Source organism: Hibiscus syriacus, unplaced genomic scaffold, assembly GCF_006381635.1.
Source record: "Hibiscus syriacus cultivar Baekdansim isolate YM2019G1 unplaced genomic scaffold, ASM638163v2 tig00002274_pilon, whole genome shotgun sequence".
In the NCBI taxonomy this organism is placed as follows: domain Eukaryota; kingdom Viridiplantae; phylum Streptophyta; class Magnoliopsida; order Malvales; family Malvaceae; genus Hibiscus; species Hibiscus syriacus.
In genome coordinates this window covers 42,218-59,355 of record NW_024061922.1, presented here as the reverse complement: position 1 = coordinate 59,355, position 17,138 = coordinate 42,218, and the positions used below count along the sequence as shown (strand labels likewise).

The 17,138-nt window shown below is 35.5% G+C and overlaps 2 protein-coding genes across 2 annotated transcripts; one reads left to right on the top strand and one right to left on the bottom strand.

The window, feature by feature from the left end:
* Positions 1 to 5,461: 5,461 nt before the first annotated feature.
* LOC120144025 (phenylalanine ammonia-lyase-like) lies at positions 5,462 to 7,850 on the top strand. Its single transcript, XM_039158191.1, has 2 exons — positions 5,462 to 5,898; positions 6,081 to 7,850. Exons 1-2 carry the CDS (start codon positions 5,477 to 5,479, stop codon positions 7,828 to 7,830), a joined length of 2,172 nt encoding a protein of 723 aa, XP_039014122.1. The 5' UTR covers positions 5,462 to 5,476; the 3' UTR covers positions 7,831 to 7,850.
* Positions 7,851 to 15,178: 7,328 nt separating this feature from the next.
* Positions 15,179 to 16,087, bottom strand: LOC120144035. Its single transcript, XM_039158201.1, has 2 exons — positions 15,712 to 16,087; positions 15,179 to 15,506 (listed from the first exon to the last, which is right to left on the bottom strand). The coding sequence occupies exons 1-2, from the start codon at positions 16,061 to 16,063 to the stop codon at positions 15,460 to 15,462; spliced, it is 399 nt and encodes a 132-aa protein (XP_039014132.1). The 5' UTR covers positions 16,064 to 16,087; the 3' UTR covers positions 15,179 to 15,459.
* Positions 16,088 to 17,138: the final 1,051 nt, after the last annotated feature.

Below are 17,138 nucleotides of genomic sequence, written 5' to 3'. Positions count from 1 at the left end.
TGTAGGTTTTAGATGTGTAGGAAGTCTTGTTTGAGCAAATGTTTGGTTTCTGCAGGTTAATCCTTAAGTGAGCTGCGTGAAATGGATGTACGGGTCACAAAGTTGTTGATTCATTGATTCAATATTGAGAAGAAATATGAATTATTATTTTTTTGATTGTTTAATTGATTTGTAAAAGATGATTTGTAAATGTTGATTTGTTTAATTGATGTGTACATAATTTGTGGTTGAAATGTAATAGTTGATTTGTTGATTTTCAATCTGCTTTATGTTGAAGGCAAAACAGACTATCGCAACGAGAAAATCGCAATGCGAAATGAAATCGCAATGCGAAATGAAAATCGCAACGAGAAAATCGCAATGCGATTTTCATTTCGCATTGCGATTTTCTCGTTGCGATAACCATTTTCGCGTTGCCATAGCCATTTTCGCGTTGCGATAGTCAAATGAATGTCTATAAGTGATGACAACTGAACATATCATAGCAATGTTCAAACTCAAGTTACTAATACATGCCTAACTGAAAATGTTAAAAGTGCACACATAAAATACACATAATGCAAGTTTTGTTAACATATACTCCTTTTGGTTTGAAAATGTTGGTTAAGTACCTAGAATTCAATAATAATTGTTTAAAAGTTTATGCATGTTAATCCTCGTTGCCTTTTCATTTCGCATTGCGATTCTATCGTTGCGATTTGCAGTTCGCATTGCGATGGTCAAATGATTGCCTTTCGCAACGCGATTCTGACTTTCGCAACGAGATAATACAGAATCGCAATGCGAGTTTCAAGTTCGCACAGGTTTTAATTTCGCAAGCCAAATTTTTGTGTGTATATATACGCAGCAGCAACAACTCATAACCTAAATCCCTAATCGCAACTCATTCCATCTCCATCTATCACTCTCCCGGCGACATCCGTTCCAATATCCAACGACATCCTTCCCCATCCGGCAACAGGTCTTAGTTTCGCATCTCGTTTGTTTAGTTACAACCATGAAATCATCTAATGTTGATCATGTTTGGATAGATTTATGTTTTGGAGGGTCATGGGAGAATGTTCATGGTGTTTTACAATATATGCCTTTACCCATGAATCTTCAACTAAACTGTCATTAAAGAAGTTAACTTATGAAACCCTAATATTACGTGTTTCAAAGAATTGAATTAGAGCCCCTAAGTGGATTTAGGCTATCTTATCAGAGAATGGTAAAGTTTATTTGTTAACCGACAATGAAGATGTTGAACGATTGATTGCTTACATTAATGTTTCAAGTGATGATGTTACATTGTATGTTGTTGAACCTAGAAGTAGTATTGTTGGGTCAGTAGCGGGTAGTAATCAACTAAGTGGGTCTCAAAACCCACAGCCTTTCTCTAATCCAAATCCAAATGGGTAGATCGCTAGTCATGGTCTGAAGCCACAAATGGGTCAAACTAGCATCTCCACCCGGATGCTATACTCTCAGCCATGGCCCGAAGCAGGTTTCTTCAAACAATTTTCTTTGTGCAGGTGAAAGCTTCGAAGCAATTGTAGTGGCTAGGCTAACTTTATTCCTTAATGTCAATGAAGCCGAAAAAAATTTCTACAAAAAAACAATAAACATACCAAGTTAGATATACCAAAAATTACACTGTCAAGATATACCAAAAACAAAACAATAAACATAAAAAGTAGTTTTATTCTTGAAACTAAAATTTGCAACACTGTTTTTGTCTTTTGGTTGAAATGAAAATCGCAACGAGATAATGAGAATCGCAACGCGGAAATGACTATCGCAACGAGAGAATCGCAACGCGAAATGACTATCGCGACCAGACAATCGCAACGTGAAATGAAAAGCGCAACTGCGAAATAAAAATCGCAACGCGAAATGAAAATCGCAACGCGAAATGAAAATCGCAATGCGATTTTGGTTTCGCGTTGCGAATTTTTATTTCGCGTTGCGATTATCTCGTTGCGATAGTTATTTCCGCGTTGCGATTTTCATTCTCGAAACTATTCTTCTTCTACATTACTTCAACCAAAAGACAAAGCAAAGACAAATACTAACTTCACAGGCTAAACAGTTTAGCAGTATTGGTAGCAATCGAATGAATTTAATAAGAAATCTAAGTGAAATGGTTAATCTATTATTGAAATTACCAGTAAACTTATCATCAATCTCAATATGAAAAACCTAAAATAATGCAAAAATTTCAAAATAAAAATAAAAAAAACTAACCCTCGGAGGTTGATTTTCCATTTCTGAATGATTGTGAGGGATTTTTGACTGTGAATGGTTGTGAGGGATTTCGCCGGCGATGGGGACGGAAATCTTCGGAGATGGGGACGGATTTCGCCGTAGAGAGTGAAAGATGGAGATGGGGCTGAGTGTTGTGTTTTTGGGTTTGAGGTTACGAGTTGCGATTATTGTGGACGGTTCAGTTTCCGATTTATTAAGAAAAAATTCGTGTTTGGAATTTGAAAAAAAAATATGCGTTAATACGAATGGCGCTATGTAAATCGCGTTGCGAAAGTCAGAATCGCGTTGCGAAAGTCAGTATCTCGTTGCGATTTTGTATTATCGCATTGCGATAGTAAGTATCGCATTGCGATAGTCAGTATCGCATTGCGATTTTCCCAATTCGCGTTGCGATTTACTTATTCGCATTGCGAATTGGGAAAATCGCAACGATACTGTAGACCATCGCAACGCGATTTTCAACTATCGCATTGCGAAAATGCAACGCGAATTTGCGATAATAGAGATCGCGTTGCGAATTAGCGATCGCATTGCGATTTTGTTGGTCATTTTGGCAAATCCAGAAAAAGTTGGTTAAAATCGTATATTATATGGATTTTTGGTCACTGAGGTTATTTTCTCTATTTTTTTTTTGCTTACTATATTATTTGTTTTCCTTTTTCCTTGAGTTTTTTTTTCTAATTTTGAATAGTTTTTTTAATGTTCCTGTGTCACGTGTTTTCTCTATTCTTGCGGCATCATACTTATGGTTTTTGGTACATTTACGCATACCTTTATTATCGCTTTGGTGCTCGTACAAAGATCTGCACGGCATTTATTTTTTGATTAGTTTGTCAGTGGTCACGTATAGTCAAATCTCTTAATTGGTAAAATGTTGTTTGTCGATATAATCATAATTGTGTAGCGAAACAGTCTGCCAAGTAATTTGGTTTGCTCATCACTCCTTTATCACTTCGTAAAACGTCTCGTTCAACAAAGACAAGAAGCTTTTGCGAAGGTTACTGAATTTTTTTTATGTTGGTTGTCATTATCAAGAGAATGTTTCATTTTTCTTAGTATATTTGGGTTTAATATTTTAATTTTTTATAAGTTTTTTTGGTGACTAATATCCCATTTTTCTCTTTATGTTCGGGTGCGTTATAATAATTGTAATTCTGATTCCTTCCAATATTTTATAAGTGAAATTCAATTGTCATTGTTCAATATATATATATATATATATATATATATATATATATAGGATTTTAATAATTGTTTTATATTTGTTGAAAATATACATATTTTCAAAATATCAGAGACCAAAATGGTATATACAAATTATTCAAATCGTAAAGTTTAAATCCAAAAACCAAACTACTCGATTAACTTGATTCAATTAACTTTTCAAAAAAAAAAAATCTTGAATTGAGTTTTGCTCATATAAAATCTAATTGGACTAATTGTTTTTAATTAATCACTGATATCCGATCTATTGATCAATTAATCTAGATCGGGTATTATAGAGGCTAGGGCGACCCTCATAACCTAATTTGCTCCATTCGCAAACGTTAGGGTTCGAACTCTTAACCTTACTTAAAGAATCTAGTGTCTGATCCCACTAGACCAACAAGTTGTTGGACTAACTTTTTTTAATTTGCATAATATAGAATGATTAAATTTTGATAAAATAAAGTATAATGACTAACTTTATAATATAATAAAATAAAGGGATGAAATTAGAAATTATACAATAAATAATAACATATTATCTATAATCCGAATTATGTAAAGGCAGAATTATATTATTTTAATGTTTCAATTTATTCAATAATTTTCATTAACTCCAGATTTATTTGTTTAAAAATTAAATTATAATAAGTAACATACATTAATATAAATATCAATAAAATTTAATATTATTTTATGAAACATAAGGAACGGATATATCTTGTTATTATAAAAGATTTAATATTATTTAGCGGGTCGGTCTGGATTAGTTAAGGCGAAGCCTTAGAATCGGGAGGACAAAAAATATAAATTGTATTATAAATTTAAGGATAAATTACATATTTAGTTACCGACTATCACTTTGATTTTATTTTGGTCACTTAACTAGTTTTTTTTCAAAATCATACATAAAGTTACGTTTTGTTTCTGTTTGAGTTATTTGCTTTAAAAAATTAATAGTGATGCTGATGTGTCGTCATAAGATAATGTCAAATCATTATTGAAAAAATTATTACATCAACAGTTCTTTTTATTTTTTAGGGTGAACAACGTATTTAGTCATCCAACAATCGCTTTGGTTTTGTTTTAGTCATTCAACTATTTTTTAAATCACACCTAATATTACATTTTTGTTTCGTTTTAGTCAACCATTGTTAAAAAATAAACAAAATTGCTGATGTGGAATTTTTTATTTATTTTCTCAATGATGATATGACATTACCTTATGGTGACATGTCAATATTACAGTTAAGTTTTTAACGACGGTGACTGAATGAAACTAAAAACATAACTTTCGGTATGATTTAAAAAAATAATAGTTGGGTGGCCAAAACGAAACTAAAGTGATGGTTGGGTGACTATATATGTAGTTTACCCTATCTTAAACGACGGATAACCAAAACTGAACTAAAATATAACGTTAAGTATAATTTTAAAGAAAAATAGTTGAGTGATTAAAACGAAACTTGAACGATTAAATACGTAATTTACCCTAAATTGAATTATTGAAGTTGAAACTATATTCATCTATTGTTTCTTACCTAAACATAAAAAAGGATATATATATATATATATATATATATATATATATATATAATTTTAAAAATGTTTTAAATACGTGCATATTAAAATTGGCACCACTATGAAGACTAATGAAGTCAAGAGTTTGAAAAATAGTACTCATTTGTCATGGTTGTTGAAATGAATTGGTGGGGATGAAGGCATTATAAGCTTCATACGTTTTGTCCTCAATCCTCACCAACCAGAACCAGAACCACAACCAGCCTCAGCCACCGCCAATTTCACCGGTCAAACTTTTTCACCTTTCTCTCTCAATCATCCACCTTTGGATCATTTCTTGATCGACGGCCATTTTTTAATCTCCACCAACCCCTTTGCTTACCTTACCTACCGCCCACTATTCCTTCTCTACTTAAACAACCAAAAGCCCTTGCATTTTGGTTAACGAGTTCGTCTTCTTTTCTGGGACATTCTCATTTCTGCCATTTCTGCAATTTTTAACATGGAGACGATCACTCAAAGTAGTCAACAAAGCAGTACTTTGGAGAGTTTTTGCACGACGACTGCTAGTACTAACAAGGGTGTTGCTGCCGTGGATCCTTTGAACTGGGGTATTGCAGCTGAGTCACTCAAGGGGAGCCATTTGGATGAAGTGAAACGTATGGTGGCTGAGTATAGGCGGCCATCGGTGAAGCTGGGTGGTGAGACCTTGACGATTTCTCAAGTTGCAGCCATAGCTACACGTGACTTCGGTGTCAAGGTTGAGCTTTCGGAGGATGCAAGGGCTGGCGTTAAGGCCAGCGCTGATTGGGTCCTTGATGGCATGAACAAAGGCACTGACAGCTATGGTGTTACTACTGGTTTTGGTGCTACTTCTCATCGAAGAACCAACCAAGGAGCTGCCCTTCAGAAAGAGCTCATTAGGTAAGACTTTATGGAAATACGTGCCACTAACTGCAATAAGTTATCAAGGGGCCCTACTATTTCTTGAAAGAACATGAACAAATATAGTTTACCAAAGTTGATATATAAGGCTGTAATTATATCACAAACTGGAAGATGGTTCTATTTATTCAATATGAATTGAATGTGTTTTGTTGGTTCAGGTTCCTGAATGCTGGCATCTTTGGAAATGGAACCGAGTCATGCCACACACTTCCTCACTCAGCAACTCGAGCAGCCATGCTTGTCAGGATCAACACCCTACTCCAGGGGTACTCTGGGATCAGGTTTGAAATTCTGGAGGCAATCACCAAGCTTCTCAATCACAACGTCACCCCGTGTTTGCCACTTCGTGGCACAATTACCGCATCTGGCGATCTTGTCCCTCTTTCCTACATTGCTGGATTGCTCACTGGAAGGCCTAATTCCAAAGCAGTTGGACCCCACGGGGAACCCCTTGATGCTCAGGAAGCCTTCCGTGTCGCCGGTATTGATTCCGGGTTCTTTGTATTGCAGCCTAAAGAAGGCCTTGCTCTAGTCAATGGCACTGCAGTTGGTTCAGGCTTGGCTTCCATGGTTCTCTTTGAGGCAAACATATTGGCTGTTTTGTCAGAAATTTTATCTGCAATTTTTGCTGAAGTCATGAATGGTAAACCTGAGTTCACCGACCACTTGACACATAAATTGAAGCACCACCCAGGACAAATTGAGGCCGCTGCTATAATGGAACACATACTCGAGGGAAGCTCTTATGTTAAAGCGGCTAAGAAATGGCATGAAATGGACCTTTTGCAGAAACCGAAACAAGATCGATATGCTCTGAGGACATCTCCACAATGGCTTGGTCCACAGATTGAAGTGATCAGATTCGCAACCAAATCAATTGAAAGAGAGATTAACTCTGTCAATGATAACCCTTTGATAGATGTCTCAAGGAACAAGGCATTACATGGTGGCAACTTCCAGGGTACCCCAATCGGTGTCTCAATGGACAATGCTCGTTTGGCTATCGCGGCTATTGGAAAACTCATGTTTGCTCAATTCTCTGAACTTGTTAATGATTTCTACAACAATGGTCTCCCATCAAACCTCTCTGGTGGTAGGAACCCAAGTCTGGATTATGGTTTTAAGGGTGCTGAAATCGCAATGGCTTCCTATTGTTCTGAGCTCCAATTCTTAGCTAATCCAGTCACCAACCATGTTCAAAGCGCCGAGCAACACAATCAAGATGTGAACTCCTTGGGATTAATCTCTTCAAGGAAAACTGCAGAAGCTGTTGATATCTTGAAGCTAATGTCCTCTACATTCTTGGTGGCACTTTGCCAAGCTATTGATTTGAGGCATTTAGAAGAGAATTTGAGGAACACAGTGAAGAACACCGTGAGCCAGATAGCTAAGAAAACCCTCACCACCGGTGCCAACGGTGAACTTCACCCTTCAAGATTCTGTGAAAAGGATTTACTCAAAGCCGTGGATCGTGAGTACGTTTTCGCCTATGTCGATGACCCTTGCAGTGCTACCTATCCATTGATGCAAAAGCTGAGGCAAGTTCTTGTTGAGAATGCATTGGCAAACGGAGAGAATGAGAAGAATACGAGCACTTCGATCTTCCAAAAGGTTGCAGCTTTCGAAGACGAATTAAAGGCTGTTCTTCCAAAGGAGGTTGAGAGTGCAAGGGTGTCACTCGAGAATGGAAATGCCGCCATTCCGAACAAGATCAAGGAGTGCAGATCGTATCCGTTGTACAAATTCGTGAGGGAGGAGCTTGGAACTGGGCTGCTAACAGGAGAAAATGTCAAGTCACCTGGTGAGGAGTTTGACAAGGTGTTCACTGCTATGTGCAAAGGGAAGATCATTGATCCAATGCTTGAATGTCTTAAGGAATGGAACGGTGCCCCACTTCCAATCTGCTAGTTTTCTTTCCTTTCAAGCATTGGAACTTGTTGCCTAATCTTTTTCTTTGTTCTTCACCATCGTTGCTTGAAATTTTCTTGTAAAAGAAGTAACGCATACGAATGTGTATGGTTATTTCATATGTATGTAAAACCAGTGTGTATAAAATATATTCTTGTTCCCCCCAAGTTCTCACTGAAACTCTTAGATAATAATATTTGGTATGAAATTGAGATAAGTGTACCTTAGCTTGAACCTTGGAATGTCGAGAAAAACGTGGAAATAATAAACCAATTGAATCATTTCTTTTTCCTCATTATTGCACTTTCCTAATACCCCCATTTATGTTTGAAATTTGAGTTTAAGACTATTCAAGAGGTTTTTTTGGAAGGGGAGCCAGGATCGGGACGAAATCAAATTTGTTATTCTTTCAAACTAAAAAAATATCCTTTTCAAAATAAATATGAACGAATCTAGTAATTTTTAAGTCAAAACTCTCTTTCTATAGAATTCATTCAATTCAAAATAAATTCAAATAAATCAAAGGATCATGGTTTAATTCTCGAATTTGCAATTTTAAGTATCTAAACAACGTATAATCGTTTAGATTTCGAATCCGGGTGTTGTGGGGTGCTCACCATTACCTACATGTAACCGACACATGGATCCTTACAAACGAATTTTTGGCAAAAACAGATCGATATTTATCTTTTATATGATTTTTCTAAAAATTCATTAAAAATATATTTTTTGAGTGTTCAACCTACCTAATCTAAAAAACTCGACCCGACCCAAAAAAATATAGGATAAATTATGTGTTCAGTACATACACTATTAGTTTTGTCTGTTTTAGTACCTAATCTTTCAATTTTTTTCAAAACCATACCTAACGTTTAGTTTTTATATCATTTTAGTAGATCGTCGTTAAAAACTTAACGACACTACATTTTTATGGGTAAATTACATCATTCGTGACTCAACTATCTTCTCACTCCTATTTTAGTACTAAAATTTTAAAATTTTCAATTTAACTACTAAACTTTCAAATTGCTTCTATTTTAATCACTCTAATTTAATTTATTAATAATTTTTGTGATGTGACATTTTTTTATTATTTTATTAATATAGAATTAAAAATAATTTTTTTTGAAAGTTAGAGTGATTAAATTAGGAGTAATTTGAAAGTTAAGTAATTAAATGAAAAAAAATTAAACTTTAGCGATCGAAATAGGAGTGAGAAGATAGTTGAGTAATGAATGATGTAATTTACCCATAAAAAAAGTGCCACATGCAAATCACTCGCTAAGTTCTTAACTGAGAGGTACTAAAACGAAACAAAAACTAAACGTCAGGAATAGTTTTGAAAAAATTGAAAGTTTAGGTACTAAAACGGAAGAAATTTGATAGTTTAGGTACTAAACGTATAATTTACCCAAAAATATACCATCCACCCAAATCCAACCGACCCGAAAAATACATATCCTCAATCTGACTCAACCCGACTTGAAGATCACATCTCTTTTACCCGAGTCTAATCCAAACCAAAATTTTAGAGTACAAAACTGATCCGGCCCATCATGATCCGACATAAAATAAGGATTTAATTAAAAAAATAAAAATGAGGTATTATAGCAATTATCTATAAAATTTATATGTAAAAATTACACTACTATCTTCGGTCGGAGAGTTTTCATCTTACACCCGAACTCGACCTAAACCCAAAACTCTTTTTAAAAAAACTCGGCCCTATTGAGTCGAAGTCTATCAATTTTAGTTTAATTTGTCATCCCTAGTTGTATTAATTGATTGGTGAGAATTTTACTGAGGCGTGCATGACAATGAATTTCTCATTCATGATTAGTATTTGAATGTTATCGTGATATTGAGTTCAATGACAGGGTTGTCGAAGTCTTACAAAATAAAAATTGATTTTACTAAATTAACTTGTAGTAATAATGAGATCAAGTCAAATCCTAAGAGACCTGAAATTAGAATCTCAATGTTTAAACAATAAAAAAATGGGATTTTAGTTTTTCAAGATAAATTAAAGAAATAAAACTAAAAATAAAAATAACGAAAATTAATTTTTACCAAACTTTCAATTTAAAGGTATGTACTTCATCTAATTGTAATTGTGATCATAGGCTCAAACATTGATTTTCAATATCCAATAATTAGTCACTTGTTGAGGTCTGCAACAAGTATAGTTGTCCTTTTATAATCGAATAACAAACTTATTTACAACCAGCATTCAAATCAAATCTTACCATTAAACAACTGGCATGATAGAGTTCCATATTAAATACAATGACAACATTAAGAATCGTGGGAACGACCAAAATAAATTATTTTTGTACCTTTATTTTCTCGAAGACTATATCACGTGATGCGAAATTCAGAAAATAAACCGTAACAAACACGAATCATAAAACTTACCTCTTGCTACTTTGTGTTAATCGTTCATGACCATTACAGATCAAAAACTTATGAATAGCTATAGAAAACTCAATATCGAGTTAAAGCGTCAATTTAATTAATATCAATAATTCATAAAAATAAGAACAAGCAATAAATATTAATTGGATTAAAAGAGAAATACTAATTTAGCACAAACCTTACAAAATTACAGTGAAATCATTCCCCTTGAATCAAAAATAAAAGCTTAGTCACTCATGGTCGAATGAAAATACAAGAGAAAATAAGTTGTGCTGTCTTTTTATATATAGAGCCAAAACCCAAAAAGAAAAGTAAGTCTCAATTAAACGAGTCTAAATCAAATAAGGAAAACTAAAATAAAGGAAAATCAAAATAAATAAAGTCCTAAATGAAAAGAGGTTGATTCTTGGCTAGATACTTTCAAAATAATATAAATATTTATAAAAGTGAGCTTCATCCCATATTTGAATCTAAAATTTCAAATTATTCTTATCAGACAACAATCGCGTGTTAATCATAAGACATGGTCACGCCTTGTCGAAGATGATCTTCTGCCCAATTTCATATTCTTTCGAAAGACTTGATTCTTACATAGAAAGTTAAATACACGTTTTTTAGCTGATTTTCACCGTTGTATCCATATTTCACCTCATAAATCAAAACAAACATAATTTTCACAATTATGCTCAAATTATAATAAGAATATGGAGGAATTAATGGTAAAAAGATGTATATAGTTATAACTTATCAAATTCTCCCACACTTAAATTATGCTTGTCCTCAAGTATACCTCAATTCAATATACCAACATGTCCATCTACCTTTTCATCTCATTTAATATTCTGGAATACCAATAAAATTAAGCATACATCAAAGGTTCAAACCATAACCACAATTAAGAGAATGAGCATGAATATGATAAATTTGCATTGAAATAGACCATCTCATTAATCCACCAATATCAAGAGCAACAAGACTTAATACCCTCACATGGTTTCACTCAATACTTTCAAAGTGTTTAGGGTGCATTTAAATCTCAAGGTCAAAGCATAGCACGATATTACCATAAACTTGCAAATGAATCAAATCTCCACCACTCGTATGAGTGTGGTGCAAAAATCAAAGGGTCCCTTTTAAGGATTGTAACGAGACTTAGGTAAGGATGTGGTAAAAGACAAAAAATGAAGATTTAACAATCAAGGCAATAGATATTAATTTGCATGATATCAATTCCACATAACAACATCAAAACTACTATCAACTTCTTCTCAAATATCATTCAAACACTAAAGAATTTGGAGGATCAACATTTAATTGCTTTTGCGAACATATCTCCAGATACCTTCATCCCTTCAAGAGAGAAACTTCAATTTCTCTTTCCTTTCCTTTTCTCTGTCTTTGTCTTTGTCTTTTCTTTTTTCATTTTTTTGTGGAACAACATTTTCTTCTTATCTTGAAAAGGGCAGCGAGAAGAAGGGATAACAAAAAATAAAAGACTTTGGGCTAAAATGTGGTAAAACAAAGAAAAGAGGAAATGATATCAAGTTGGCTAAGGGGAAAAACGTATTGGTAAGCTTTTTGAAAGTTTGAGAAATGTGTTTAACCTAATTGCCCTTATCATCTTCAAGCATCAATCCAAGAATGTAGTCTCAAAATGCAATTACAAGCAAGTTCTAGAATAAACACGCAAAGTATGACACACTCATCAATAAGAAAAATTAGCAAAATATAATGAATTTTTCTAAGACTCAAAATCTTACCAAATGTGTAATTTGTATCAAGTCTAATGCACTTTTCAATTAATGAGCTCATGAGACTTCATCAAACATATGTAAAAAAGACTAATCATGTTCGTCTTTTTCAAGCATTATAATCCAAAACAAGAAGTATGCAGAACTTACAAGGTATTCCAAGATATTAAGCAAAGATTCAAGAATTCAAAAGAAAAGTCGGCATATATGGATTGAAGCACACCAAAATTTAAGTAAAAGACGAACAATTTTCAAAACAAAATGAAATCATGTATGAAATATCTCCCCCACACCTAAATCCTACATTGTCCTTAATGTATATCCAATTAAATTGCTCGAAAAAGAAATTAAAGAGAAAAGGGAACTCCCTGATATGTGAGCAAGCCAGACTGACACTGTTCAAGGTGATGGTAAATAAGGAATAGAGACTCCACAATGCTCCACAAAGGCAGCCAAGTTCTTCTTCATCCTTGAAAGTCGTCGTTCTATTCTTGCCCAAGGTTCCTCAAAATCTGGTTCAGTGGAATCTTCATTGGGATTGATGAAATCTATGAATCAGTGTGGGTGAAGAATGACAGAACGAGAGGCAGTACTCTCTTTTATCTTTTATTGAAAACTGCTGTAATATCTCCAAAGGAGACCAGCCATTAAATACAAAGGAAATGACTGAGTTGGTTAAGAAACGGTCTAACAATCTTAACCGTTCCTTTTTACCAACTTCAGATTTTACACCTAACTCACTCAACAATGATTGAAGCCAGACTACTTCAGTCGCAGCACAAGCAACGCTACGATACTCGGCTTCTGATGTCAACCTTGCCACAACTTCTTGTTTACGCGACCCCCACGAAACAGGATTGCCATAAAAGAAAATACAGTACCCCGTTGTAGAACGTCTGTCGTCCGAGTCACTTCCCCAATTAGCAACAGTAAAGCCTGTAATAGTTGAACACTGATGAGGAGAAAATTTTAGACCAAAATCAACCGTGCCTTGTAAGTAGCGAAGGATACGTTTAACAGCAAGTAAATGAGTATCACAAGGAGTTTGCATGAACTGACAAACTCTATTGACAGCAAATGCTATGTCAGGTCAGGTGATCACAATATACTGAAGAGCCCCAGCAATACTTCTAAACTCAGTAGCATCATCAACTGGACTTCCATCATTTAAAGATAGCTTGCAACTGGTGATCATGGGTGTAGGAAGACTCTTAGCATTGTCAAACCCATATTTCCTTAATAAGTTAAGGATATACTTCCTTTGACTTATGTGCAACCCCCATTAGACTCATACTGGACCTCAATCCCCAAAAAATACCGAAACAGACCAAGATCCTTAATCGTGAAAGCTTCATTCAATATAGTGACAACATTCTGGATTTCAACAGTATTATCTCCAGTGATGATGATATCATCCACATACACTAGTAGATAGATTAAACTAGTGGCAGTTTTCTTCACAAAAAGAGATGCATCCGCTTTGCTGAGACTGAACCCTGCAGAAACTAAATACTGTCTGAGCTTTTCAAACCAAGCTCGTTGTGTTTGCTTAAGCCCGTAGATGGCCTTGTTTAATTTACAAACTAACGGACGTCCATCCGAATCAAACTGCTTATAACCAGGGGGTTGTGACATGTTTACTTCCTCTAATAAGTCCCCATGTAAAAAGGCATTATTAAATCTACTTGCCTTAACATCCAGCCTTTATTCACTGCTATCGAGAGAATTGTCCGAATTGTAACTGGTTTGATAACAGGACTAAACACCTCATTAAAATCAACCTCAGGTTCCTGTAAATACCCTTTAGCAACCAGTCTAACCTTGTATCTCTCCACTGCGCCATCTGGATTCTTTTTCACCTTGAATATCCACTTACAATTAACTGTCTTCCTATCACGAGGCCTTGGAACCAAATCCCATGTCTTATTCTACAAAAGTGCTTCATACTCGGCATTTGCTGCATCCCTCCAATGCGAACTTTTCAATGCTTCTCATATATTCTTTGGCTCCTCAGTGGACTGAACAAAAAACACCTTAGGCTTGCGTATACCATTTTTGCTTCGAGTTGTCATCGGATCCTTCAGGAGAACATTGTTCATGAGAAATAACCTCATGTTCATTTTCACTCGATAAACTCCTTTGAGCACTAGCTTCAGCTTCAACAACCGAGAGAAGCTCCTCTTGCAGATCACCAAGAGCTTCCTGAGACACAACAGACTGCTGCAGACTAGTGTCCAGTTGTGGACTCCTAAAAAATCCTGAATCAGCATCTCGCTGAACAGACCCTGTAGGGGACCCTTGATGCCTAGTAGCAGGCGATCCATTCTGACAATGATCAGAAGAAGAAACAACATGCCCAGAAGATTGACCACCTTCAGGAATAACATTTGCAGAAATAGAAGAAGCCTTTTCACAAACCTATTGTCTTGGCATTAAAGAGCTTACAAGTAATGGAAGATCTCGAACAGAGGAAGAAACTTCAGCAGAAACAGTATTTCCACACTTCTCAACAAAAGGAAACAGAAATTCATCAAATATAACATGTCGAGATATAATTTTTTTTCCAGATTCATCCATACACCTGTAACCCCTATACAAAGGACTATAGCTGAAAAAATGCATTTATTCGATCTGAAATCCAACTTATGCTTGTTCAAAGGTCTCAAGAATGGAAAACAAGCACAACCAAACACATGCATACAAGAATAGTCTGATACTTGACTATAAAGCTGTTCATATGGAGATTTTCCTTCCAAAACTTCCGTTGGTAGCCTGTTGACGAGATAAACAGCTGTTGTAAAGGCATAACTCCAAAACTTTAAAGGCAAGTCAGCTTGAGCAAGCAAATTCAGTCTCATTTCAACGATATGATGATGCTTTCGCTCAGCTTTCCCATTCTGTTATGATGTATGAGGACAAGCTAATCTAAACTGCACCCCATTAGATAACAACCAATTGGTTAATGGTTTATATCCGGTTCCTCCATCCATTGCAATGCTTTAATTTTGCAGCCAAAATGCTCTTCAACTAGTCTATAAAAATTTAAGAAACATTGAACAACGTCAGACTTTCTTTTTATGAGATACAACCAAGCGTGTCTACTACATATATCCACAAAAAACACATAATATAAAAAGCCATCAGAGTTAACTGGTGCAGGTCCCCAAAGATCGGAAACAACAAGATCAAAAGGATTTTTATATTCAGTAACAGACTTAGAAAAAGGGAGGTTATGAGCTTTCCCTTGTAAACAGGCTGCACATACATGTTGCATCTCATTTTCACTAGTACATACATTGCACGAACTAAGAACAGTCTTAAGCACTTCATTAGAGGATGTCCAAGACGATTATGCCACAATTCAAAATCGTTTGACGATTTAGAAACATGAAACGCTGCAGCATGTGATTTGGAAGATTGTAAACACTCGTCTGTTGTTGGAGGTAGCAGCTTATATAACCCTTCATGAGTGAGCCTCCTTTCGAGCAACACTTTCCGAGTCTGATTGTCCTTAACACAACAACCATCAGCACAAAACTCAAAAACAACATTATTATCCTTAACAATCTGTGATACAGACAATAAATTTTTCCTTATTTTTGAACATGCAAGAGATTATGTAAGATCAAAGGTTTTCCAGAAGTAAACAAAACCCCTTGACCAACATGAGAAATTTTAACCCCATCTCCATTACCCACGAGTAACCTGCAATTACCTGCAGAGGGTGTCCCAGCTTGAAGATTGGATTGAGTATGAATAACATGGTGAGTAGCCCCAGTATTGGGATACCAAGCTCCATCATTCGAGACAGACCATTGAGAAGAAGGAGACACAAATGAAACACCAACAGCAGATGTAGGAGCAAAAGGTGCAGGAATAAAGCCAAGACTTCCAAGATCAGCAGAAACATGAGGGCTGGTTACACCTGCAAGAGAAGAAATTGAATTTTCATAATGTTGTGAAGATGTTGGCATTGGGTAGAAACCATGTAAATGATAATCAAAGATGTTGACATATGGAGATGGACAAAAAAACCCAGTCGAATCTCTGTACTGTTGAGAAGGCATGTGACTCAAAGTATGAGTGTAGACTTCAGGTGTACTCAAGACCGTGTTATAATTTGATAACCTTCACGTTGACCTTCATTATTATCATGAACAAACCCATGATAATTTTGGTCAAACCTGTGATAACACTTTTGAACCCTGTGACCAAAACGACCACACAATTGACACTATGGACGATTTTGATTGTACCTACCACGGCCTCTTCCTCGATAGTTACCACCACAACATCCTCCTCTAGAGTCTTGTTGACTCGAATATCTATATAAAAACCCTTTCTTATTATCACCCTCAACAGCCTTATCACTGTGATACGTAACTAAGCTGGCATGAGCAGGTAAAATCTCTTGAAGAAACACTTTCTGACAAGCTTCGCACTCTAGCAACATATCTGTTAGATTTTCCAGAGACACCAATTCCCTGGAAGCGATGGCTATGACCGACTCAAACTCCATTGAAAGATCAGCTAGAATCACGCTCACCTGCTCTTGTTCAGTAACAATACTGCCTGAAGCATTGAGAGTATCACATATCACCCTGATCTTAGCCAAATACTCATTCACTGTTAAGCCACATTTTCTTTGTGTGTGCAGACTATGCCTTAGAGAGGAGGTTTTGGCACTAGAACGAGCAGCAATCATTCTGTTTATAGTGCACCAAATAGTTTTAGTAGAATTGCAGCTTGTGAGGTGAGGAAGCACCTCGGGACTCACTGTAGACAACAACCATGATGCCAGCAACTTATCTTGTCTATTATACAACGAGAAATCGGTTTGTAAAACAGTGGACCCCGAGTCTGTTTGAACAAACTGAGTAGGAGCAGATTCATTTTCAGAAACAAAACTCGTGAGTCCATAGCCATCAATTATCAAAATGACTTGATGTTTCCAAAGGATATATATGTATATTCAGAAAGTTTGACAACGTCAAATTTAGGAATCTGCTGAATCGGCATGTTAAAACTGTTCGTAGAAGTAACGTGAACAGAATCGGTTTGAGTATCATCAGTCATACTCAACAATCTTCAATGAAGCAAAACCACAAACAGGTAGCGTGCACACTCCAACAGAAAAGAAAC